The following is a 27,162-nucleotide window of genomic DNA, read 5'->3' as shown; positions in this document are numbered from 1 at the left end:
TCTACAAAACAGTACATTTACATTTTCCTGCTCATCGTCAGCTTCTTACACACATCTAGAACCAGTTGGAAATAGGACAGATCTTTGTAACAAGTGCTTTCACATAACAGCATCCAACTGCTTTGTGTACATTTAATCTAGTGAGGGTTTTTTAATCCAATTAGATAATCTACATAGTGACAGTCTTGTCCATGACCATAAAGAAAAATCAACAAAAGCCAGCTCCACGGTTTTGTATCAGAATACAATCAATACAACGATTTTATATCAGAATACAGAGCAAACTTTACAAAATGTCAGCAAAAAAAAAAGAATTAGGTCAGTATTTTTTGGACAGACAATTGAAATTGGATGCTTTGTTTTGGGGCTCAGAACTGCTGCTGCTGCAAAAAAATGCTAACAATTATTTTTATTCATTTTTTTGAAGCAAAGTCAAACTCAGTTACTGCTTTGAGGTTTTGTTGCAAACAAACAACTCGGACAACGGGATACCTTTTTCTAGGAAAAGGATCACGAGGTTTTAAGCTACTCACAAAAGAAAATTTCTAGCCTTCCAAAAGGTGTCTGTAGAGAACACTACTGTGTAGAAAAAAAGATGATCCAAGTTTTACCAGAGATTTTGAAATTACCAGAGACTGGAAATTTAAGCCTTGCATGATGCACAAGACAGGTTCCTCTCTAGTGACTCATTTATTCATAGACAGAAGCCCTTGTCATTCTTGCTGGTAGTAGTAATGATTAGCGGAGATTTTCTTCTCTTCCTTGGTCTGAATTTCGAAGAATTAATACCACAATATCTGGGAAACACATTTAAAGAGTTGGTTCAGCAAAACACACTAAATTCTATTCAGCAGGAGAACTGCATGGTATGTCTCGACTCCTGTGGGTTTGTAGAGCAGAGCTAGGCAAAGCAGAGTTAGCAGTGAATGTGCTGCAGTTGGGCAGATTAACATACCATTGGGGAAAAGATGGATTTCACCATTTGTTCCACGTACACAGCTGGTCACGAACCCTCCTCTAGGTTATAGCAGGCGCAGTCTTCTGACTTACAGAGGAAACAATTCAAAACCATCACATACTTTGTGCTGATAAGTAAAATAAACAAAATAAAGTGGACAATATACTTGGAGATAACCTACTCGCCCAGAACTTTGGCGTGCAGCCAGAGATACTCTAGATAACCACTGGACATCACAGCTTGCAGAACTGAACAAAGAAATAATAGCAAGTAGCAATAGTATAATTACACTTAAAAAAAAAAAAGAGAGAGAGAGAGAGAGAAAGATAGATAAAGAAAAGAAAACAGCATGGAGGATTTCTCCTCTTTCCAGTCTGTAATTCAGATAGGAAACAAAAAAGTTCATGCACTTATACAAGAGCAATAAAAAAAATTAAATATTTATTTTGAATAACAGGCTTAAGTTCAAGCTGCAATGTTGGCAATGTAGATTTTAAACACAGATCACAAAAGCGTGCACAAAAATGTATTTGAGCAAAGAACAAAATAATACTAAGAATTATACTAAACAGCTGCTGATTTTAAAGAAACAAAAAAGGCTTGTAATCACTATACAAAATATAAAATGTATTAAACACTACCATCCACAGAACAGGTTTATTTTAGTTTGATTATATTTAAAAATTATTTGTGTAGTTATTTATATAGTGAATTGTAAATGAATATTATACAGTAACCTCCTTTTGGTCTGCAAAACCTTTGTTGCACTATAGCACATCCGATCACATTGCAAAAAAAATTATTTTTCCTTACTATCAATAAAGAAAACAATCATTGATAATACAGTAAATATTGTCAGGTCTACAAATAATGAAATTAAAAAAATGACTCCTCCGACTCTGAAGCGCTTTCCATGCAAAGTCAGCACTTGCTTGTTAGAGTGCACTACCAAGCAGTGTCCAGGGTCGTAGATGCTCTTGGTAAGACTAAACCTTACAAAAATCAAAGATTGAATGTAATCATGCAACCCTCTTACTACTGGGTATACCCACTGTGTCGCTTATCAATTTATTGCCTTTCCGGAATATCATTCAAGGCATCAAAATTAGACTTATGATAAATATACATATAATGAAAGGACACAAACTGCTATTTGACACTACTACTGGTAATGTCTGTGCTACGTGAAAGCACCTTTAAAAAGAGCCTATGCGGCAAGAGATAAGTGTCTAAAGATTCAAAATGAATCAACAGTATTGGATAACAATATAATTCTCAACTCAGAAGCTGCCTCAAGATTAGGTGCATCTTCAGTTAATGTAACAGGAAAAAAAGGCAATGGAATTTATTTTATTAATTGTATCCACTCATAAACTGACCTAAGGCCACCAGATGTGCAGACACAACAAGTTTTCTTTTCTTTTCTTTTTTACAGTTCTTTAAATTGTAGGATGATAAAGGAATAGATCTATTTAAAAACAAACAGCTATTTCATCTATATTAAGAGGTGGCACCAGGCGTCGGGTTCACGTTTTGAGTGGCCACCTGTGGTGCAACTTCAATGATTCGTGGTTTGTCTATAATTCTGGCCGTGCGGTTGCCCTTCTCTACAATGCCAATAATCCATGCTTGGTGACCTTCGCCATATTTTGGAGACTTGATCTCAGCACAGAAACGTGCTGCCTGTTCTCGTGGTAAACAGATGAGGAGGCCTCCTGCAAAGAAAAAGCAGAGCATTAAATGTCTGATTAAAAAGCGTTTCAACCTTGATCTGCCAAATCCCTATTCAGACAAGCACTTGGTGACTTCAGTGAATTCTGTCAGACTGCAGGACTCCGAAAGAAGACATGGTGAAAGTCTGCGAGCTCTCACTTTACAGAAAGAAGTTTGTTCTTGAATTCAGCGTTAGTGCATATGTAAATGAAGCCAAATACACACAAAAGATGTTGGCGAAAAGACATCATACTGATGCCAACAAATGACATACTCAAACAACACTGGCATTGTAAACTTCTAGCAGAGGATTGCAAAGTGCCTCTACAAAAAGTATACACAGAAACATTTTGAATCAAGGCCATATTCAGATACCTATAACCACATATTGGTAGCAGCTGATTCTGCAAGTAATTCCATTGATTGCTATGAAATCATTCATCAAAACAGGGACTGTTAGAAGTGAATGCAAGAATTGGAAAATTAAACACAGGCTTGATCCTGTGCTCCTTGCAATAGCCAGTCCCTTTGACCCCTTTGCTAATAGGGATTTTCTAAGCTACTGCCTTTCCCATAAGGCCTTTTTTTCCCTCACAGAGAAAACTGCAAAAATACTTCATCTACTAATGAATGCTTTTCTGGAGCAGCACAATAACCAGTTAGCAAGGCTGCCATTCACTTATTAAACCTACGAACACCTCCATTCTGAGAATCCCAAAGCACTGAAAAAGATGATTTTGGAAGTGAAGTGCTAGAATGAGTTTCATCGCCAGCTCTGGCACAACCTTCCAGGGGGCTCTGGACAAATCATTAAATGTTTTGGTGCTCTCCCCTCTTTATTACTAAAACGTAAGAGTTTTTCTGTATTTCTTACCTTTTTTAGATTTATACTGTGTTGCCTATGTGTGAAGCACTGCACCACAGAACAGTAAACTCGTCTGCAGATGCCTAGTTAAGCCTCAAATGTTACATGCAAACAGTTTTTACAGTTCTTGCTCTAAACCCTGTACACTCTGCTGTATTTCAATAGAGAGCAGCCTCTTTCAGCTCTTCTGTAGGGAGGGTCAACATACCATCTCTCACTGGAAAATGTTTGGAGAATACAGGCAACAGAGTACATTTATCCAAACAGGAATTTAGGCACATGCTGAGGCTTGCCTACTCTTAAAAAGAGAGCAGTAATACTGGAGTACCCACAAGTTATTTGATCCAAAGTCTTCTTGTCTCAGCGAAGGGCAGCAGGCCAGCAGCACAGCCTCAGCTGCTTGGAAATGGGGCCCCGTCAGCTCCAAACCAAACTTGGAAGCAAAGCGCCATCTACTGAGCCAGCTGCCCTGCTCAGCTCGCTGCCCTCGCATCCCCGCACCTTAGCGGCATTTAAACAACTCCCAAGCACGCCGGATGCCTTTATGTGGAAACTGCTTTTCCAAGCAAACAAGAGAGGTGGTGACTAAAGACACTTAATTTAAGGCTATGAGAAGAAGCAGCTATTGAACTTTAAGGGTAAGTTGGAGAGACATATGTAAGCATGAAAATTATTTTTTAGGTTTTGTATGGAGTAAATGAGGGTGCCATCCACAAAAATGCCTACCTATGACAGACGTATCAGAACATACCAACTTCCAGGCACCTCCATCAAGAGCAAGAAATCAGAAACACGAAACACAGTGTTTAAGCTCTTGCAGATGTAACAGACAAATCAACTACAAAGGAATTAAGTACCATTCCCATGGAAGGCTCTAAATCAAACTGAAGAATATCTTATGTCACAGTGCCAGTGAGTCAGGGAAGAGGTTTAAATGATAGTGCAGAGAATTTACTAACAGTCAGAAGGGAGGAGTCAAAGTATGGCAGAGAAAACAAAATAAGGAAGAGCAAGAGAATAACCTTTACTCATTATCTTTTCCCCACACACTCATTCTACAGTTTTTATCAATTATACGCACACCCTGTTACATTCTTTGGCAAGATCAGAAAAATATGCCAAATGAAAGTTTATAATCAAAAAACACTTCCCACTTGACTGCTGCATCCCACAGTTTGATCAATAACTCTCAATCAAGGTTATGGGCTACTCTTGATCAGTAGTAGGATTCCTATCTGCAGGGATTATAATTATTTCTCTGGTAGGTTGACCAGTCTGTTTAACCCTTGGGGCAAGTCCTAAGGTTTTCCCGCTATGTTACTAGCATTCCTAGCCGCTCTGAGCAATTTTTGTCCCATGGACAACTGCAAGAAGCCTTCACCTATGCAAGGTTACAGCCACCAGGAATCTGACTTGCTGCAATGTGCTATTCCTACGGAAAATGAAGAGGCAGTGCCACTCTGCACTGAAGCAAGCAGCATTTCCTGGTGTACCAGGTGTCCAGCAGCAGGTACCAGTATCAGTGTACCAGTAGCATTAATGGTGTACCATTAGCCACCACTGAAGACAAAACAAACAGGCCACAGACTGCATAAACAAAGGGCCTTGGCAACTTGAGAATTCACTGCTTGATTCCCAACTTTTGGGTTGAAAGGAAGCAGATACTGCCATCTGCCCTGGCTTACATTTCTAAAAAAAGTGTTTTTTTTTTTTTTTAAGAGGTTTTGACCATTACCATTTTTAACTGTTGTACTGCAAGCAGAGAACTGAACACAGAAAACTTCAAAAGCACAGACTAGACTAGACAAAGCTTTCCAATTAAGGGGAGAAATGCAAATAGTTCCATGAATCAAAATCAAGTGTCCTTGCTTCTGCTAATGCCTCTATCATAATGACTAATAAAAGGATGAGATCATTAGCCTTTCCTCTACTCAGGCACCAACACAGCCCTTCTATTCTATCCATCTGCCTATTTTCATAAAATTTGCAGAAACACGGCATCTTTAAGATTCCTCTACTACACTAAAAAGGTTTGTTGACATCAGTCAACAGCTTCAAAAGTTGTTAGAAGAGGACTGCAAAAAATACACACATGCATGAGTATCCCATACAGAGTGATATTGTAACATATTTCTGCAAGCAGCCAGTCTAATAAATAGAATTAAAGCGACTGGAAACATCCTCCCGGCTGCAACTTTAACCATTAGCAAAAGAGTTATCTAAAAGATAGCACAAAATCATGCAAAATTTGAGTTTTAAGAAAACAAACTATAAGCAACTGTGTTTGGAGGATGGAACAGATGACATAAGAGATCTTTCCAACACTGACTTTTGTCAACAGGTGCCCAGCAAATGCACGTCAGAAAAAACAACAGTCTTAAATCCATTCAGATCCTTTTCCAGAAAATTTCTCATTGCCTGCCCACTCTGCTGAAAAACATCTGTTCCCCAAACGAAGAAGCTGCAGACATAGCATTTCTGAAAGTTTAAGACAACAGAATAAAGGTATATCTATATGACAATATGAACAGCCCTGATGAGCTGCCCTACAAGGCATCCTCACAACTGGATCTACAGCTGCAGCAACGCACACGCTTGTCTCCATACAAACCAACCCCAGGACATGAAGCGTGCCAACAGCGTGGGTCTGAATGCTGTACAGCCATCTCAGCACACCATGCCCAAGCTAATACAGACTTCTGCATGGTGTCAGGCTATTTGGTTAAGCATAAAGCCCACGGGACTGTAGTTATATAGCTTTCAGACCAGACCTAACATGTCCATGTGGCTACAGATCTCTATAATATTTGGCAGATACTACCCCACAACAAATCCCTATAACCATCTCTAATGTCAGAAATGCAACACCAATGAAATCAAATATACATGTTTTGAGGCACCCAAAGTTCACAAATAACTGAATGCGTCTTGCTGTTTTTTTAATCAACATCTATGTATGCTGAAAGGTAAGCTGTTCAGAGTTTCAAAGACACCTCTTGCTCTCATTCCCAAGTGGAAGCATCTAGTTTATGCTCCAAAGTCAACTGTGTTCCACTTCCAAACACTTACAGCACTGCATACCACCGCATTGTTTCACATTCTTTCAAGAAAAAGCCAGCATTAGCACAGGGTGCAGGATGGGCAGCTCTGAAGACTCAAGTTCTCGGTTTGCTGCTAAGCTATTCCCACGCCAACTGCTACACAACCCTCTGCCAGGGCCACTCACCTGAAAGAGCACCTCGTGAGCGTAAGGCAGTTTCAGCTCTGTGTCAGTGCTATTTTGGCCTATTTGCAACCAATAACAAATGCCCCTAAGGCAGTGCTATTTGGCACTCTGGTCATGTGGACTCCTAGGTAGTAAGAGCTAGTTTGACGCTACCAAACTTATTTGCACAGCTTGCCAAACAGCCACCAGATACTTCTGGTCTCTGCTGACTGAAGCTGGATTTGAACTGTTGAAAGGGTTCACATCCCATATCCTATTACACAGCATCTGAGCTATACAGTCTCTCTAGTACAGAGCGTCTGTTTAAACACAGATGGCTAAGGAGCAATTCAACAGATCATGGCAAGTTGCGTATTCACTAGGGGAAAAGTTTATGGCTCTCACTGCGATGCTTCTTTCCAAATCTTTGGACTGTTTTGCTAAAAGGGGCCCCCTCTGTTGCGAACTGCAGAGAACTTGGATAATACTTCTGGACAGGAGAAGGGGGGAAGGAGATAAGAGAAAGAGACAGATTTCTTGCTCTATCTTCTCTATTTACCAAAGAGAAAGAAAAGTGAGATTAAAGAAGAAGAAGAAATGGAACAAGACAGAAGATTTAAGAGGAAAATGAAGTATAGAGGCTTCCAGCAGAAGGAAGTATTTATTCCAGTAGGCTAGATGGACTATACTCAATGGTAAGACAATGTTCAAATACCATATTAGAAGCTTTTAACCACATGATGACTGTTTAAATGCTTACCTGAAATGAACTCTAACTTAATGGTCCGATTCTCAGTACATTTTTGTCATGTCTGTATTTATTGTCACTACAAATGCCAGCTTTACTGAATAGAGTGCTAAAGTACCGAACAAGTCAGAGCCCAAATTCTTTTCTTGCTGCTAGCTACAATCCCTTAAAGTCAGGATGCATAAAAACATGGAGAAAAAAAAAAAAAATCTGTATTCCTGATGTCTGCGTGCAGTGGACAGAGAAGGCCACAGTCTCCGAGAGTGGCCATTCAGCACTGAACTTCACGCATATTTATAATGAGAAACACAGCACTCATTTGATTGGCAAACCTACTGCGGATGGTTTTACTTTTGAGAAAACTCACTGTCAGCTGTGCTGGGATATTCACATACTCACTGTTCTGTAGTTTATATGTGAGAGAAAAGTAGGTTTCAAAAGAACAATCATGGAATTCTAACTGCAAAATGTTCCAGATATTCAACACAGCAAGGGTTCTATAATATAGTGTTTCATAAGGAAGGAGAAAGCATTCCAAACAGGATGGTGGTTTGGAAATTAAGCTGAAGAAGTTAATTATGAACAGTTGTATGGCTAATGCTCATTAGGTTGGCTATACCCCAAACCAACTGTGATTTTGAATGCAATGCATGGTATTTGTGGCTGTACAATGGTATTAAAATGGTATTAAATTCGGATGTTGAGGTGTACAGAAGGAAGAAGAAGGCACAAGTGTCACTCACCTGAGGTCTCTGGACAAGTCCCATGCATGAGGCCAAACATATTCCCACAAGCCTTACTGACGGCAGCCATCTTAGCAAGAACAGGAAGGTTATGGATAACAAAGGACACCTCATTTCGCTGCTGTTTGGCAAGGTTTTGTGCATGCCCCAGGATTCCAAATCCTGTGATGTCTGTAGCTGCATGTGCATTGAAAGTGTGCATGAGTCCAGCAGCTTCAAAACAAGGGAAAAAAAAAATCAGTAAGTGCAATGCTTCAACAATATAGTGCACAGTTGAAATGAAGTTGCCTACCTTTGATCTGAATCAGATTTGCTGACTTTTTAAATAAAAAAATTAAATCTCAAATTAAAAAAATCATGCTGGAAGGCAACTGGAATTCACCAATACTGCATGTAACCTTTTAAAAATTCAGCTTGTATTTAAGGTATTAAATTATACTGAAAATTCAATACCAAAGTTATATTTATGAGCATGCTCTATTAGACACGTGCTACTGATTTATATTAGCAGTCTAAGAAACAAGGGTGTACTCTAGATTCAAACTTCCCAAAAGTTTAGGGCCAGAGAGGTTCTGAGCTCAGCTTTGCTTCATTAACAGCAAAGGCCAGATTCATACTGGGTCAATTTGCTCCTATCTCTCTCCCTGCCACTCCACAAGAAGGTCACAGTAGAACTTAAGTTCTGGACACTCAGTTTAAGAGCTTAAGAACAAAGCACAGAGGCGATGGGGGGAGGGAGCAGATCTGGTGGATGGACAGGCACAGCCAGCCCGAAGTCCCAGCCTCCCCACCTATGCATTCATGGAATTCTTGGGTATTTGCAACTGCAGAGCCCTGGCTGGGGGAAAGGCACCTCTGTAGGCAAGGACAATAGCTCCAGTTAAGAATATTTAAGTGCTGTTAAAGGTGGCTGACAAAAGAGCGGAGAAAAACAAAACCAAGAATGTTCTGCCCTTCTTTGGTACTTCCAAATACATAAGCAGGACCCAGGAGTGTCCTTTTCCATAAGACAATCACCGAATGAAATCTGAAAAAATGGGAGAAGGGATATTTAACTATCCCTGTCCCTTCAACTGAGGACTAAGAAAACACCTAATTCAGTTCTCTGCTCCTCCAAAGACACCTTGAACAAAGAAGGGAAATCCTGGCTTAACATTTCTGGGGTAAAAGCAGAACCTTCACCCTCCAAACACTAAAAGAAAGGAAGAAAAATAGAAAAGAAACCACATGCTACATTTTCCACTTTGGGGAAGCACAAAACAGTAAAAAAAATAATAATAATTTGAAACATAAAAATTAAGAACTTTTGCTTTATTATTCTATTCCCAATTTTTTTAACCTTACTGCAGCCAGACCTTCATGAATTCTCTAGGCACAGAAAAAAAAAATCCAGTATATTTCCCTTTAAAACATCCTCTAACTCACTCGGATGTTACTTGCTGCACTCATATGAGTCATAATCATCTCCAGCAGCATTTGTGTTTCTGCTATATAATTAAAAGGGGGCGTTTGATTTTAATTTACTTGCTTCACAAACACTGAACAGCAGAAAGATGGGGCAAAAGGAGGGGATAAAGCAGCTGTACCATATTTCCCAACAGCAGAGAAATGAAATTAAATATGCATTTGGGAAAAAAAGAAAAAAACCTTACCCCTCCTCCCCCAAGCCAGCTCCCCCTTCCAAAACACACACACACACCCCTCTTCTTACCTGTTCTGTTGAGCCTTGCCATATTCATCATTGCTTCCTGGTATGCTAGTTCTACATCTTCCTGTGTTACTACTAGTTTGATTTTATTCCATTTTTCTGGCTAATGGATGAAAGAAAGATGATTCCCTTAGGTTTTCATCTGTACATTTTAAAACACACCCTTATCGCTAAAAACAAAAACAAACAAAAAAAACCCACCACAAACCAGAACCCTTCATCCAAAATACACTTGTATTGATTTTTTTGCTCAGCGTAGAGAAGGGCAAAAGGTTCAACAGTCAGTGTTTTATTCAGAGGTCCTGAAGCTGACCGTATGTATGCATCTTACTCTACTGTACCTAGGTAAAATTCATTTAAAGATCTATTAGGCATTAAGCACCTCACATCTTGCTCTCAGTGGCAGAGTGGAGTGGAATAACCTACCCTATGTAAACAGCTCCTCTGAGGCAACTGCCTGGCTTGAACTCTGCAGCCAAACAAAAAGAACTTTGTTGCTGGATGTTGAGATTTGTAATCTCTGCCTTCTTTGTTTTTGAAGAGAAAATTCTTGATTCTACATCCGGACACTCTGATCAAGGAAGGCCACTGATACATGGAAGTCCGGCTCTGAAGAGGGTACACCAAGGCAGGGCGGGCTCACTCCCGTGAGGTAGGACTAGGGGAGTCTCATAAACTTCCCTTACAGTTTAAAAATCAGCCAGCTACACTTCTTTTTACCCATTCTCCAGCATCTTTTATGGATTTATGCCTCCATCATATGGTAGGAAGTGCTTTTCATCCCAAAAGGGTCTCAGAACAATTTAGGAAACAGTACCTTATAAAGAGCAATCATTTCATTCACAGCTGAAATAATTCTGCATCCAGAATGAAATGAAGCAACCATTTAACTATGAAGAGCAACACTACAAACTGGTTTAATTTTCCTTTTTTTTCCTTTTCCAATGAAAATAAAATTACAGAGAACTGAAGTAAATAAAATCAGGATTTTTAAAGTCACAATGCCTACACTGCTAACCCACAACATATATACACAGGACAAAATTCTTAACCAAAGGTGCCAAATCTGCGAGAATCTGCCTATGATGCTGGATCGGGATAGGAACTTATCAGAGAGCACTGACTTCCAGGGGTGTAAGACAGAATCCAGAAGAAATCAGGTGAGGGGAAAGAGACTGGTCAGCCATGATACATTATTTATTAAGATCAAGAAAGTGCAGGAACAAGACCAGACCTTCTGAAATTAGGTTGAGCTGGTTCCTACCCAAAAAATAAGAAAAGCTTTTTATTTATATAAATGAGAAAAGAGCAAGGAAAAAAATAAATTAGGCTATTACAGGGAGGACAGAGTACAGATTATTTTTACTCCAAGTATGACTGAGCAATCCTTTTGCCCAGTTTTCAGAAAAGGTCTTTAGGCTGATCATGGGATGGAGACAGTTCAGACAATGGGAATGGAAATCACCACAAACGAAGTGGAAGTAAAACTGAAGGCTGAGACTAGGAGGACCACAAACACAGGTAGGCTGGAACTTAGATGCAAATTCCTCACTACTATAGCAATCAGATACTGGAATAGCAGGAGCAGTAAGGAGGGAACAAAGGCAAAAAAACCTCACAAAAATCCCTTAACACTTTGTAAAAGGAACCTTAGATTTCTGAATGGAAAAGGTATATCACAGCAGGGTTTAAAAAACCCTTTCTGTAAAAGGTACAGAGCAACCCCTTTTATGCTTTTAGGCTGAAAAAGGAAAAGGCAAGTGCTGCTAGTTCCCAAATGCAGATCAGCCTAGTCATTCCACACCATCAGCCTGGCAGCTGGAGCCACCACAAACAGCTTCATCACCCACGTATGTCCCCAACCGGGTCCCCTGGGGCCCCTAGGGAGCCCAGCTCCCTGCGGACCCTGTGCAGGCTCTCCCTTCGCCCCCTCCAGCTGCTGCCGCCAGCAGCATAGCTGGGGCCTGGCTGCAACAACGCCTGCAGCAACTGGGCAGGCAGGACAAATTTTGCCTCCGTTTAGATTTTCCTTCCATAAGCAGCTCTCACAGGGCTCTTGCCATGGTTCTGCCTTTCACGAGTTACCAGGAACTCATTTGCTACTGCTCTGTGTGTAAATATTTCAGCCTTTTTTATTTTTAAATTTGTTCTGGAGCCACAAGTCTTTACAGTCTAGTTTTCCCTTCTTGCCTATGCATAAACATACTGTAACCATGTACCTTCTCCCACATACTTTTCAATACAAAGTCAAATTCCTTACTGAAGCTTGATTTACAGGTGGCTTTGCGATGGGTAATTCTAGTTTTATCTTCCCTTCTCTTTCAAAAAAAAGAAAGCTAAAGAACAAGGCAGCACAACTACTCAGAAATTTCCTTAGCACAATCAAAGATATATGCTGTTTACACATAACAGGAGGATTGATTTCCTTGTTGCCCTGATTTTTCAGACCAGAAAGTGTTTCTGGTTGACAGTCAAGGAAATTAGAAATACTTGAAATATGTGGAAATGCAGAATATCCTTAATTTGCAAGTCTGTTTGTCAATACAACAATAGATATGTTAAGAAGTGAGATTACGGCCAAAAAACATACTATAAATAGGGTGTCTTGTTGTTTCACTTTTGTTCCTCAATGATTTTCATATCAAAATTATCTGAGGCCCTGATCCTTATATTTGACTGGAAAATGCAGAATTCTGTAGCCCCAGAGGTCAAAATTGCTAGGCCAGACTCTGTTAAGGAGGAAACAAATAAACACCTTTTTCTAGTTGTTCACACTTCAGACTCCAATGAAGGCTCAGGTTGGTTCTCTCCCACTTTTGCTAACACAGACTTTGGAATTAGAATTCATCTGACAATTTAGTGGCTAACAGCCAAGACTAAGTAGATTTGAGCTCACTCCTCTGCCAGTCTATTGGCTCAGTAGTCGCACAATTAGTAAAGATGCATCTTTTTAAAATGTAAACTGAGCAGTTATAATTCTGAAGACATACTGGGAGCCAGACAATGTAAGCAGATGCCAATTTTACAGTCACTTTTTACTTCAGTAGTTACATTTTTGCCTGAAGTAACAGATGGAAATATTTCTATATACATAATGCCGCTAGAAATATTCTTATTGAATGCACAGAGCAATACATGTGAGATGTAGATATATTTCCATGTACACAAGCAGAAAGCCCATGAACACAGACAGCAGTTCTGGCCTAACTGATATCAGTAAGCTTTTGCCAATTACTTTGGCAGGTGGAGGAGGGCATAATTTCACCCAGGGTGTTAATCTGTTGTTCTGTTAGTCAACAATTCTGTTTATTACAGCAGTGCCTGAGAACTACCAAGAATTAGACCCAATTAAGTTGGACTTGGTATAAACACAAAATAACAAACTGTCTTGATTGCAAAGGTTTCCATATAAGCAGATGAGGCTGACACACCAAGGAGGAAGGAGGAGGGACACACGGTAGATCATTCCCAACTGAGCCCCCAATATACTTATTACACTACCGAATCTTCCCATTTTGAGGCTTTGGGGGAAATGGCGAGGCCACCTTTAACTCATACCCCTCTTCCCTATTTCTTTTTTTTGCAGTTTACTCACAATATCTAGCCACTGGTGGACAGCTACAGCCACTTGAGTTCCCAAGGGTTTAGTTAATACAAGCACATCTCCTGGCACTGCATTGTCTGGCCTGAAAACAAAGAATTCATATATTAATTAGGGAGTGAAATTCACACATTATTAGGAATAAGTGCTAATAATTCACAGTCCCATATATTTTATTGTACAATTAAAGAAAAAACCCACTAATTGCAGAATTACCCTTTGGGATTTATTGCCACAGGATATTATTGAGCAAAAAAGCTGCAAACTTATTTAAAAGTGCTAGCCCTTCTTTCATATAATAGAACAATGCTTGCAGTCAGACACACACACAAAACTACATCTTTTCTATTAATTTACTGCAGGCATAAGATAGGATAGGAAAAAAATCTGACTTATCTTTGTTATTCAGGACATAAGATAATAATCAGCTAGAACAAATTCCTTCCTTTATCATAACATGCCACAGTGAGACATTCAAGATTGGCTACTGTTAAATGGTCAGAATGCTGTAGTTACAGCCATTAATAGGATAACTGGGACACGGTTTAAAATGTATGTATAAATATGACAAAAAAAAAATGTCCCAAGCAGTCTTTAATACTTTTTAAGATTAGAAGCTTAACTCCTTTCAAAAGGAGAACAGAATCACAAGATATTGGTGGGGAAAAAATAAAAGGACACTTAAACATGTGAGAGAGAGAGAGAGATGTGGCATCTGTTGAGTGGTAAGAACAAACACAAGCAGGAGAAGGTATTGCTTTATTCAGCAAGAGAAAGATCACAACATGGTATTTAAAGGATTTTTAATATAACCCTTCTGACCAGTGCCTTTAATTGTTTAGTGATTTAACTTACATTATAAATTCATTAGGCTGACAGACTGTCGTGGCCACTCCTCCTAAAACAATCCAGGGATTTAACACTGTTTGGCCACCAGTAACAGATGTTCCTGCCTCTTCTGCTGCATCTTTGAAACCCTGGATAATTAGAGGCATCACTTTGTCTCTTTCCTAGAGATCAAAACAGAAGTCAGAGTTCCATACACAGCAGTGTTACTCATTTCCAGACTGGTCCGGGGCCTTAATTGCTCAAGCCAATCCCCTGATGGCAAGAATTCATGACAGAAAAGCCAGCCTTAGGAAGAAGTTAGTCTCCTGAAAATGGTATGCTATCCCATAGAGCTACGGTTTTACAGCTCCTTGTAAAATGCTGAAGAAACATTCTTGAAAAGGTCACATGAAAGTAAAGAAGTCAGAGAGTTCTGGAAACTTGGAAGAACTATCCTGCTGTTGTAATCGGGTACAGCCACAGCAGTGCAGTGCAATACAGCAAAGTTAACTCAAGCTGCATTTGGCCTCCACTAACCTGCAAAATTTCAAGTCACTCCCTTCTAAGAAGACACAGTCCTTCTTTGCTAAAGCAAACAAACATGCTGGTCGCTTCCAGAAAAAAAAAATAAAAAAAGAAAAGCAATCTATTTTAGTTGCTTTTGCTTCAAAGAGATGTTATAAAGCTGACATAAGAAAACCCAAAGTATCTGACCAGATTGTTACATCAATTGGTAATCAGCTGCTGCCTTGGGGCAATATTCTTCTAAATTGACAGGAGTAGGGACACCATTTTGGTGAAGATGAAGGTATTAGCAGAAGATTAAGATGACACAGAAAACTGAAATTTTAGCAAGTGACTTCAGAAAGCTTATGAAGCAAGAATTGCACTACGAACTGGGGCACTCAGCAAAGCCCTGTCTTTAGCTTCTTTTTTAAAAGGGCCCAAACTGTGAGGAGAAAATACACTGAAGATAATACATTATGGCAAGTACAGCTGTTTTGGCCCTTACTTCAAAAGCAAGTGCCAAAATCTTACCCTATCTGTCATTTTATTGCTGATTCCAAGGAGCATCAACATGTTGTCGCATTCTGTAACCCCCATGGCATAAAGGTCACTTAGGACATTGGCACATGCTATCCGCCCCTGAAAAAGAAAGAAAAAAAACTGGAGGACTGTTTCGGTATGTTCAGACAATCACCTGTCAAAAACAAAACTTCTGACACGAGGCTGTACTCTAAGACAGCTTCTTATTTCATAGGCTCCTGCACTCAGAAATCCAAAGATGTGACATACTGCATTTCATGTAATGTGTCCAGTTAGGAGTCCAGTCTAGGACAGATATCTGTTCCCTTCATAGTTAATAAAAGAATTCATCCTAGCCGTCTTGGACAAAGCTTTCTCTCACTGGCTATACAGGTGTCTTATACAAAGAGTTTAGACCAGATTCCTAATTTCAGAGGCTGAAGTTAGGCAAGCTCAGCTTGCCTAAACTGATACGTTCCTTTTAACTTAATTCCAGCACAGAAGTGTACAGCACTGATGGTGGAGACTACAGTAAGTTAATTTATAACTGCTAAGGAGCTAATCTAAAAAGCTTATAGTGCTTCCTAATACTGTAGTCTTCTTCTGTTAGGATGTCAGCAAACGGCTGGCCACAGAAGACAGCACAGGCTGGGAATAAAAGAGCTCACGGTTCTCAGATGCTGGCCTTGTCACCACTTCGGAGCATCCATACCTGCTGAGGGAAGGTGTGCACTTATTTAGGTGACCGAATAAGGCTGAATTTTCTTAGACCACATACATTCTAATTAATATTTGTGTGTGTGTGTGTGTGTGTGTGTGTGTGTGAACAACTCCGTTAACAAAACTTTCTCCAAGAGGCCTAGTCTCCTATTAGAGGTCCTCTGGAGAATTCTTAAAGCTGACAGGACCGAGAAGGGCTCACTCAGGTCACATGAGCTTAGCTACTCTAATTTTGCTGAATTAATGGATCTGAGTTAATCTGCAAGTCAGGTTTCGCCAGGGTATGGACACAACAGAGATGAGACACTGAGTTTCCTGATGAAGGTGCAGAACTTGCTGATGAAGGATGTACCCTAAGGGATATCAAAATGATTCTGAAGTACAGAACAAGTTCTGTTGTGCTAGCCTGGAAGACACCACACACTTTAATAAAGTTATTCTAAGTTTACAGCAGCAGAACAATCAGAATCTGGTTCTGTGATTTTAAATCTGTGGTTTTTTACGAAGTTCAGAGGCAAAGTCACCACGATAAAAACAATATGCTCATTCCAGACAACTGGGATTAAAGAAACATGCCTTAGTTGGAAGACACATTAAATAAACAAACAAAGCACATTTCTGCCATTTCCAAAACCTTACAGCCTAATCACAGATACAGGATCTTTACACAAATTAATATTATCAGGCAGTTATCTCACTTTCTGATGACAGGAAATAACACCTCCAAATCACAATGAAATAAAATGCAGTTTTTCATAAATTCAAGAGTTTCCATTGGCACCAGGGCAACCCATTACATATTTGGAACTGGAATATGACTTCAAAATTTAAAACTTAAACTATTAAGAGAAGAATGAGCTGTGTACTGCATGGGTTGATGAATATCCACTGTTAAATTTATAGATGTTAAGGAAGCTAAAGCCTGTCATTTTCCTTTTTTGTAAAGGGACTATCAAACTCTCGAGAGCTATCTTCAGTATTTACCAAACAAACTTCTGGTTTATGCCCTCTTAGGAATGACAGATAAGTTTTTAAAACCACAATGACAACAGCTCTCTATTCTAGTAGTCAGAGGTCAGCCTCACTCTAGCTTTGCCTATTGACAAAACAACTGTGGAAACAAATCCAGGGAGTGCAAGTCTCAAGTCTGAATTAGCAGAGGGAATGATACACGATTTGCCAAAATTTATAGACATGACAGGACTCAAACAGGGTTTAGTCTAGCTGCGTCCCCCATTTCACTGAAATCTCACTGAAACACAAGAAACTACTTAGAATACTAAGAACTATTTATAAGGGCAAAGGGTAGAATATCAGATTCTCATCCTCAGTCTGGAGCGAAGATTCTTCAAAAAGCATCAAGATATTCCCTGCAATGGAGGGGGAAGAGATTTCCCCCATCCTGAACCAGCTAATTTCCTGCTCCTGTATTCAAAACAGGCATCTCTGCAATGTCATAAAGGGGCCATATAAGGCCTATTACTAACGTGGTTTGATACTTATTATGAAACCTATTCTCAATTGCTTATAACCTTTCCAATCACGAACCATTTAAGCTTCAAAGTCCTATGCTGGATACAAACATTACAGGTGTATATCATAGGGATGTATCAGACAACACAGATCACCTGTTTTCAAAAACAAAGCTGAAGAGAAAGGTTAAGAGGAAAAGAAGGAGGAGTTTTTTGCCTGTAACTGAAGAACTTTATTTTAAAATAGCCCTCCTTTTCTCCGTCTGCGACTGCCTGTATTCTGAAGTAAAAATATGAAGTTCAGCAGAGTCCATATGCATTTTTGCGTATTTTTTTCTACCTCAGAGTCTGGCTTTGCACTTTCTGCTTTCCCTCTTTGCTTCCTTTTATCCCCCCGCTGGGAAGACAGATCAGATAAGGAGCTGCATGTAGACACTGCATACAGAGAGGGGAACAGACTCTGAATCAGAGAATACACCCCCAAAACCAGACTAGAATTGACTAGGTAAAGAGACAGAGCAAAAGACCAGGAAGTAGATAGTTGAACTGTGATAGTAACAGGCATGGGAGGGGGAGGACTAGGCTAAAAATGGGGAAAGAAGTGGTTGGAGAAACAGGGCAGAAGCAGTCAGGCTTGGAAAGAACAGAGGAGTCTAGAGCACACTCCTTTATGCAGCCTGGGCACGAACTCAGAATTCCTGAGTCTCACCATTCCTCTGCTTTTAAGAAGCATCCATAACCCCCCTGGCAAATTATTTTTGTCTCTTTTCCAACTAGCACTGGTCCACACAGAGAATGGCAATCTGTATTGCCCCCAGTTACTCTAGTCCCCAAGCGAGAGAGGCCTGAACAGGGGATCCAGCCGTTCCAAGCCTGCTGATAATCGCTGCGGGTATCGGCAAGAAGCCGTATGACATAATCCCTGCTCTCAGTTAGCTTTTAAGAAGAAATACACGCAAGCAAACAGACTAAGAAATGGCAAGTCATTGCATTAAAAAGGACACTGATAAGAATGGAAAGTGAAACACTTTAGTGTTTGGAAATGCCAAAGTTAAGGTTTCTGGTGCATGTGGATCACAGTACAGACTTTAGCTAAGATGCAGCCACTGAAGTTGGACTAAAGCCAAATTTACATTCCGCTCCTACCACACTGGCCTAAACCTCATTTGTGCACAAAACCAGCTATCTGCTACTGCAGCATCTCAATTCCCCTATATCTCCCAACAAGACAACCCTCCCCCTTAACTACAGCCTTCTCATATGACCCCTTACAAGTATTTGTTACAAGGTGAGAAAGGAGAATTTCTTAGTTGATGAAACTGAACATCATTCTTCAACAATACAGGGTTTTTTTTCTGCCCCCTGTCAAGTTCTCACATGATGTTAAAGCAAGTCACTTGAATGAAATTTCCCAGGAGAGCTCAGCAACCACATGTATTTTAGAGGCCAGCCCGAGATCTTGGCCTCTCAGTTTGCAGAAACAGAGCTCTGTCGGAACAGGAATCAAAGAATCTGCGCATACATACATGCGACCGTAACACCTGGTCGAGCATACTGAAACAAATGAGTAGATCCCAACCTTAGAGTGAGTGTCCAAAACTTACCCGACAGAGAGGGGTCTCACAGAATAAACAGCAAAATAACAAAAAGCATGCAGTCATATAAATAGAAGTAAAACAACACTTTAATGAAAAGGGGTTGCCTTAAAATCATACACAACATGAATTCTAGCATTTCTCAACTTTCATTTAACTAACACTTACTGTAGAGCTCCTTACAACCTTACTAAGATCTTTTCTAACATGCATTTGTTTCCTCATCACCTTCTGCTCAAGTCAATACTGATCATGACCACACATAACACCACAGAGAAATCTCTACCAAGATGGATGGAATGAAACATGGACACAGAAAGAACCAGAGTCAAAGACTACACAACTTTGCACAACTCATAGAATTTTAACTTATCCATCTGCAAAGTGGAAATATTGCAATGGAAAAACTGGTGTTCACAAAGCACCCTGAAGTTGCCAGGTGCTATTGCCAACGACAGTCATTTAGGTTTTTCCAGTTATAACATGTTACTTGGTTATTTCAGAACCTCAGAAAAGGCCAATTACAATGCGGTTCTCCTCGTAAGAGGAGTTTACTGTCTACTGCTTCACAGACAGCTCTTTTTTCCCCTTTTGTGCTTTTCAAGCCAAACCCCACAGATCAACAGATGGAGGGAGCTTTGAATTAAAGGCAGCAGTCCTCCCTACTTTCACCTACACAAAGCAACACTGCAGCATTACTGGCCAACACGGAAAGGATCACAGGATGAAAGATGATGCCTATCCCTCATCACGTGTATTTGGAAAGACACTGAATGCAGTTAATCAAACAATTAATATTGCATATCAAGAACAAACAGTCAAAATTCCCATCAGACTGGTGAGAAGCACAAATGAAATCAGCAATACATCTAACAGTAAGTTTAGCCAACTTACCATCATATAAGGATCATCCACAATAGGATAAATATAATCTGTCGTCTGGACCAACGACAAACCTCCATGTCTTAATGGAATAACACATGTGTCCATCCCAATTCCTGCAAAGACATAAATCCATCCGTGGGATGAGTAACTTTGCCCTTGATTATCTGCTGTTCTAAACAAGAGAACTTATAAAACATGTCTGTGAAATACAACTCGCAATGCTGCCTAAACAAACAGAGCAGATTTCCTGCCCTAGAGAAAGCACATAGCACAAATAAGAGGAAAACCAACCAAAAAATGAAAACTCATGTTTGGAACGTGTAAACAGCTGAAAGCAAGAACTAAGCTACAATGTTCTACAGCTTGGTGCAATATAATAGCATGTTGCTTTTGAGAACACCTGCATTCATCTGCATGTACATTTAAAGTTAAGAGGAACTGCATAAACTGACGTTGTCAAAAGCAAATAGGTTTTCCTATTACTTCCATCTCAACAAAAACATAGTGACAGTTTTTAAAAGGACATAGCCTCTCATAGAAGACATCTCCTCCTCACTTCAGAAGGAACAAAAAGAATGGCACAGTCACTGCTTAGGCCCCCAGTGAAAGATGATTCACCCACTTGGAACCTGTGCAACTGTGTTAGTCTCTCCTTATTTCTGTGAGGCTGAATCGGGGCAAGGCGATCTGCTACACAGGAAAACTCCTTCCCGGGGTAAGAGCAAGATACTTAGAATTACTTTGTATACACCACAGGGCATGAGTCTTCCTACAAGCAGTTTTCAGGGAGCAGATGCCACACAGTAACTTTTTCCCAATGCATTAGCAAAACACTATGCAGCAAGAGCTACAAGCCAGTATTTGGCAGTGTCCCGCACAGGGCTGGAGCTAGTTGCTAGCATCCGAACTGCTAGTGAGGACATGGAGCAGCAGGCCTGCCAGGTAGCAGGCATACAGGGGGAGAGCTACCACGGCAAAGATCCGGCCATGGAAGAAAAGGGATACTGAAGAAAGCTCACGAGTGGCAATTTAGGGTTGCTCATCCTCCACAAAAGCTACCAAGCTGCTATGCACATCCAGTACTTCCAAGGAAATGCTCATAAGCACTTACAGAGAAGTGGCTTGTGTACAGAAGCTATTTAGCCCTCAGTTCACCTATTGATGTAAGGTTTTCAATAAATTTACAGCAAAAGTGCTGTTTGACAGACAGTCTCCAAGGAGCCACCATTTTTCTGGCGCTATTTTTCTCTTCTGCAAAAAAAGGACTTCCCAAATAAGGGAATCTGTTCAGAGAGGTGTTTGAAAAAGGGATTTTCAAGTTTAATAACAGCTTAGAGAATTAATGCCCAAACTTGCAATTTCTTACTCATGGATATACTCATGGCCATTTTTAAGATTGGCCTGGATAATGCCACTTGTAGAACACTAAAAATTAGCAAGGCTGAGCCTGTTATTGATAATTTCCCTCCTGACTACATCTCAAAAGCATGATGCATATGCACAGGCTGTGAAGTTAGCTGACTACCCCTTTTAAGCACAAGGCATCAGAGCAAGCAACACCAAATTAATCTGGAGATACATTTGTTAAAGGGATACTCACCATAAAAATAAAACAAAACATTTTTAGAAGACTTGAATTCTCCACTTTCTATTACTAACAGATTTCCTATTACATAACGATAGACCTATTTAGTGATGGCATTAGTCTACTTTTTACCTTTTCATATAGCTGGAGAAGAAAATTCTATTAGCAGTTCCATTACTTTTTAGAGCCTGTAAGCTTACAAGAAGGAAAAAAAAAAACAGCTAGAAAATTAAATCTAAAACAAATTATTACTGATTTTAGAAATTTGCCATATTAGAAATGCTGTTGTGAATAACTACTATTTAGTTTGGGGGGGGGGGGGGGGGGGAGTCATACAAATAGCAATTTGGGGCCAAAAGAAGCTCAAAGTATTCCTTACTAGGGAATACTCTAGTGCCACCCCAGCTCCGCACACAATTACTGCTTAGATATTTCATACAAAGATCACCATTGTTTAAGCCAAAACAGGGGCTCCTTACTGATCTTCCACTGAATCCAATCTCTTCTGGAATAATGCATTGCAACCTGTTAGTCTGCTAATACATAATTTGCCATATTAAAATAATTTTAAATAGGTTACTGGATACTAAATTGATAGTTAAATAACTTTGGAATAAATACTACATTGATATTCCTAAATTGAGAAAAAAATCCATTCTGCACTGTAAAGCAGAGATTAAATATGCAGGGCTGAGTAAACAGACAAACAGAATTAAAAGTGTCACTAAATGCATTATCTACGTTCATTTATCTATATCAATATTAGGTACAGTAGCTGGTATCAAAATACCTACATTCGCCCTGTTCCCCATGTAGATTGCTTGTGCAGGTTGTTTTCCCTTATTGCTTGCATCATTGTGCAAATACCAAAGAGAAAGTGAAGCTGGCAAGAACACAGAGGTCTTGTAAAGACAGCTTTTCCCAGGTAGCTTCTATAGGTGAGCAAAAAAGTTAGAGTGGGGTACAATGAAAGGACTGAAAGGAGAAAAAAAAAAAAAAAACACACCTGTGAAACAATCCATTCCTAGTCTTAGCTGAAGTAAGTTTTCTTTTACTTCCTCACTTTCTCTCACTCACTCAGCATTTAAGAGTCATCTAATGATTATTCACTGCATAAATTTTAGAAGCCAATGTACAAATATAAAATTTCAGAAATTAATTGATACTACTTTGTTTTGCAAAGCATCTACTGGGGAAAGGGAGGAGGAGACTGTAACTCCTAAGCACGTGCCTATCATTACAGCCATTCCCAGCTCTGTTTTTATTTCATAGTTGAGTGCACTGCAGCATGTTAAATAACTAAAATACAAACCCGTTATTCTTATATCCCAGATGCCAACAAATGTCAACTATAGTCATTCTTCAGATTTCTGGATGCTGTGCATGCATTATACAACATATAATTTTCAAACTGATTGAACAAATAGCAGATCAGATTGAGTCACTACGCAGATGAAAACAGAAGTATCCCAGGTGTCCAGAGATGCAGCTACTTACCCAACCTGGGCATAACTGCCCCCAGGAACTGTTCATCTTCCTGAAAATGGTTTTCTTGTAGAGATTCAAGCAGTTTCTGTAAGACATCCTGAGGCACTTTACAGCCTGTGCCTTTAAGTTCAGTGAATCGGGTCAGACGGAAGCTCTTGTCCAGTTCATAACTTTCTGGGTTAAACGACTCCCGAACGGACATGGTTCTTTCACACAGACTGCTGGCCTTTCCCACCCCAGAGCAATGGTATCAGTTTCTTTGCTGATCAGTCTAATTAAAAAAATTGGGAACATTAGAAATTCCTAGAACCTACAAGACAACATGTTTTCTACGTAGAGCAAATTAAGATGTAAAAAAGAAAAGCACTCAATGTATTTCACTTGTTACAACAGGTGGGCACATCTCACACAATCCATTTCTCTGAGACCGTAGAGGAACAACAACTCTTCCTACCTTCCAGTATTTAAAACTGTAATCATGCCAGGCCAATCATAGAATGAATTTTTTTTCCCCAGTTATGCTGCATAAGCTTTTCATTAAAAAAAGAATCTAACACACCAACCTCATTTAACACAGAGGTAATGAAAGAAATAATAGTTCCCAGAGCACTGGGGCCAATTTCCAAAAGGAAACCTGGGCCCCGATCCTGCAATACGCTCAATGGAGACATCTGTTTGTACTCAGTTCAACAGAGGATCATGACTTTAGTCATTAACATATTAATTTCAAAAATAAGACACTTTTCAAATAATGGTTCAGCTTCAGTTCTGATGTAAGAAGCTGAAACTCCTTAATACACCTGTTCTCCTTGGGGGGAAAATACAACCCCGGAGTTATGTTAGTACAGGTAACAGAAGAACAAAGAAGAGAAACTATTTAATCGGGATGGTTTACCTACAAACATGCCATTTTACATTTTAATATGTCTATAAACATGAAATGTTGAAATAAAAGATTTCTTGCTTCTCAAGCCCTTTTTTAGTCAAATAATGACACTGAGACTACACAGAGAACTGCCCATTACAACATTAATGTAAAAAGACACTGCTGTAACTCATTTAATAAAATTCTTAACAATGCACATCTAATTTTAGAACGTTTTTCCACTCTGACTCAGCCATACACCACACTCCACAACTAATAAGAGGCCTAACCAAAATGTTGACTTCTAAACAGGAACAGCAGATAATATGCAATTTATCTTCCTCAAAGAAAAAGTTTTCAGGAATTACTGAAAGCTATCTACATAGAGTAGTTTCTTCGAAAGCAAGTATCTTGCATCACAACAACAAGGAGAACAGAGTTCAGCATGCATTACTGACACAATATGATAGCGATGATCATGCTGTTACTAGGTTAAGCTGAAAAGCAAGAAAACAAATGTAACTGACCGGTACTCAGTAAGTTCAATAGCAGTAAAAACAAACAAACAACCCCCCCCCCACAAACTGTGCAACCGATCCCCTCTATACACTTAACATCTGCTACACAAACCTTTAAGTCTACTAATTTACTGAATACAGTTTGTAAGAATTCAAAGTTTTAAGCTCCCTGAGAACTTCTGATATGGAACCCAACTCCCCTCTACAGTGTTTTCCCTCCTTCTCCAGGAGGCGTGTCACTTATTTAAAACAAATCTTCTAAAGCCCAGGCTTGGGCAGTAATCCAAACTCTAGTTACAAGAACGTGTCTTGGATGAGCAATGAATTTAGTTTGTAGCTGTTGTCTTCCAATGCGAGACCCTAACCATTTGCAATCAAAACAAAAAAGATACTGACTGGAAAACAACCTGTCAACAGAAATGGGAGACAAAAGCTTTTCAAGGAAGGGGAATTCTTTTTACTTCATTCTAATCATTTCCAGAAATTTGTAAAAAGCAACTTGCCCCACAAGGGAAACGTTTCCCTTCATCTAACTAGTAATTGCAATATGCCTAGCACCCCCTACCTACTTATATAGGAAAGGATTCAGGGGCCACAGCTTACCAGGAACTTTTTGCAATCTTGAGAACTGTAAGACACAGTCAATTATGCTTCCCAATTTGAAAATAAATATTGAAGCAAACAAGACGATTTTATTTAATGAAAAACATCCACAGTGCGGGAACACAATAACTTTTTAATGAAGATTTGAGTAAAGCAGCATGCAACAATGTATTTCATAGACTGCCATGGAAGCAACCTTGTAAGACTCAAGTTTTCTGCGACTTCTGGCACTCTGTGCAAGCATGCAATTTTAGCGCTAAGTGCATTTGCAAAGTAAACACCCCTCCCCAGAAGAAGGAAGGCACCTCATAACCCAGATGTTCCATACTTTGAAATAATGGCATAGTAAATGTTAAAAAAAGTAGAGCTTAACCCTTGCCTCCCTAAAGCGCCTAGCATAAAGAGGAAAGCACGGGCCCGAGGAAAGGGGGGGGGGGGGGCAGGTACCTACCCAAAACAACCGCGAGCGCAACCACCAGCAACCCAAGCGCGCGCAAGGTGCGCGGCGAGGCGCCGCGACAACCGTGTGCCCGCCGAGTCCTGCGAGGAGGGCTGCGGAGAGGCATGGCTCCGGGACACCTTAAATTTCCAGCTGCTGCCTTTAAAGGCGGCCAGGGCCTTCGCTGCTGCTCTTTGTGCAGCCGGGGGGGAAGGAGAGGAGCCGGGCGGGCTGCGCAGGCAGAGGAGCGGTGCCCGCAGCCTGCCCTCTCCGCGGGGAGAGCCCGGCGGAGGGCGAAGGACCCCCCTTCTCCTCCTCCTCCTCTCCCCCGGCGCACGTATGTATGTGCGGGAGGCGCGGGCAGGTAACATGTCAGCCGGGGCGGGGTTAACCCGTTGCTGCCGGCGGCACCAGCCCCCTCCCTTCCCTCCCCCCCCCCCAACGCCGCGCGCGGGGCGGCCGGTGGCCGTTGGGCGCCAGCCCGCCCGCCGCCCCCTCCCCCCCCCGCCGTCGCCGCCGCCGCCGCCGCGCTGGGGGGGGGAAGGAAAGGGAGGAAAAAAAAAAATGTCGGCGGGCGAAAAATTTAACCCGTCCGCTGCCGGCCTGGGCGCCGGGCGGATTTTTTTAAAGCGGCCGCGGCGGCGGCGCGGCGTCCTCCCCCCTTGCCTTCGCCCGGCGCCGGGCGGAGGGAGGGCGGCGGGGCCCGCGGCCCGGCGGGCACCCCGCGGCCCGGCGGCGCCGCGCCGCCCCCCGCGCCCGGCCGGGCGCCGCGGCGGAGGCGAATTCCCCTTTAAATCTCCCCGCCTTGCACCCCCACCCCCCCCTCTCTCCCTCTCCCTCTCCCTCCCTCCTCAGGTCTCCCTCTTACCGGCTCGCCTCCTCGCCCTCCGCCTCCTCCCGCGAACGGGACTCCCAGCCCAGTCCCACAATGCACCGGGCGCGCCGGGCTCCCTCAGCGCCGCCTGAATAGAAATGCCGCCGCCGCGGCCGCCGCCGGGCACGGCGGGGTTAAACCTCCCCCCCCCCCGCCCTCCCCGCGCGCCGCGCCGCGCCGCGCCGCCCCTCGCCTCGCGCGCGCGCCCCGCCGCCTCCCCCCCCCCCGCCCCCCCCCCACACGCGGCGGCCGCGCGCGCGCGCAGGGCGCTCCTCCCCCCCCCCCCCGCTCCCGCTCCCGCGCGCCGGTGGCGGGAGGGAGGCAGGGAGGAGGCGGCGAGCGCCTCGCTGCAACACCCCCTCCGCCCCGGGCTTGCACCCCCTGCGGGGAGGGGGCGCATTGCACCGCGGCGTGCACCCCCTGCGGGGGGGGGGAAGTTGCATTGCACGGGGGCAGGTTGCATTGCACCACGGAGTGCACCCCCTGCGGGGGGGGGGGGGAGTTGCATTGCACCGGGGGCAGGTTGCATTGCACCGCGGAATGCACCCCCTGCGGGGGGGAGGTTGCATTGCACCGGGGGCAGGTTGCATTGCACCGCGGAGTGCACCCCCTGCGGGGGGGGGGGAGTTGCATTGCACGGGGGGCAGGTTGCATTGCACCACGGAGTGCACCCCCTGCGGGGTGGGGGGAAGTTGCATTGCACCGGGGGCAGGTTGCATTGCA

The 27,162-nt window shown here is 41.8% G+C and overlaps 1 protein-coding gene across 7 annotated transcripts; it reads right to left on the bottom strand.

The window, feature by feature from the left end:
- Positions 1 to 1,382: 1,382 nt before the first annotated feature.
- SEPHS1 (selenophosphate synthetase 1) lies at positions 1,383 to 26,510 on the bottom strand. 7 transcript variants are annotated; one of them, XM_067317057.1, is made up of 9 exons: positions 26,434 to 26,510; positions 23,150 to 23,411; positions 20,077 to 20,180; positions 15,408 to 15,536; positions 14,397 to 14,551; positions 13,536 to 13,626; positions 9,944 to 10,043; positions 8,233 to 8,445; positions 1,383 to 2,673 (listed from the first exon to the last, which is right to left on the bottom strand). In XM_067317057.1, the coding sequence occupies exons 2-9, from the start codon at positions 23,340 to 23,342 to the stop codon at positions 2,459 to 2,461; spliced, it is 1,200 nt and encodes a 399-aa protein (XP_067173158.1). In that variant the 5' UTR covers positions 23,343 to 23,411; positions 26,434 to 26,510; the 3' UTR covers positions 1,383 to 2,458. The 7 variants fall into 7 exon arrangements, with proteins under 7 accessions (XP_067173158.1, XP_067173151.1, XP_067173184.1 ...); XM_067317050.1 differs by lacking the exon at positions 26,434 to 26,510 and adding an exon at positions 25,578 to 25,634; XM_067317083.1 differs by lacking the exon at positions 26,434 to 26,510 and adding an exon at positions 25,578 to 25,634 and having other exon boundaries at positions 15,408 to 15,515.
- Positions 26,511 to 27,162: the final 652 nt, after the last annotated feature.

The sequence above is a fragment of the Apteryx mantelli genome, chromosome 1 (genome assembly GCF_036417845.1).
Source record: "Apteryx mantelli isolate bAptMan1 chromosome 1, bAptMan1.hap1, whole genome shotgun sequence".
Taxonomy (NCBI): Eukaryota; Metazoa; Chordata; class Aves; order Apterygiformes; family Apterygidae; genus Apteryx; species Apteryx mantelli.
This window is presented reverse-complemented; position numbering and strand designations above follow the sequence as displayed.

What these genes read in the sequence shown, in the direction of transcription:
- SEPHS1 (XM_067317057.1), bottom strand. Translation starts at nt 23,342, where the DNA reads ATGTCCGTTCGGGAGTCGTTTAACCCAGAAAGTTATGAACTGGACAAG. An exon ending in CAGCCTAATGAATTTATAAT is followed by an intron (nt 13,627 to 14,396) that starts GTAAGTTAAATC and finishes CTTTGTTTTCAG; the next exon opens with GCCAGACAATGCAGTGCCAG. An exon ending in TCCACCAGTGGCTAGATATT is followed by an intron (nt 10,044 to 13,535) that starts GTGAGTAAACTG and finishes TTCATCCATTAG; the next exon opens with CCAGAAAAATGGAATAAAAT.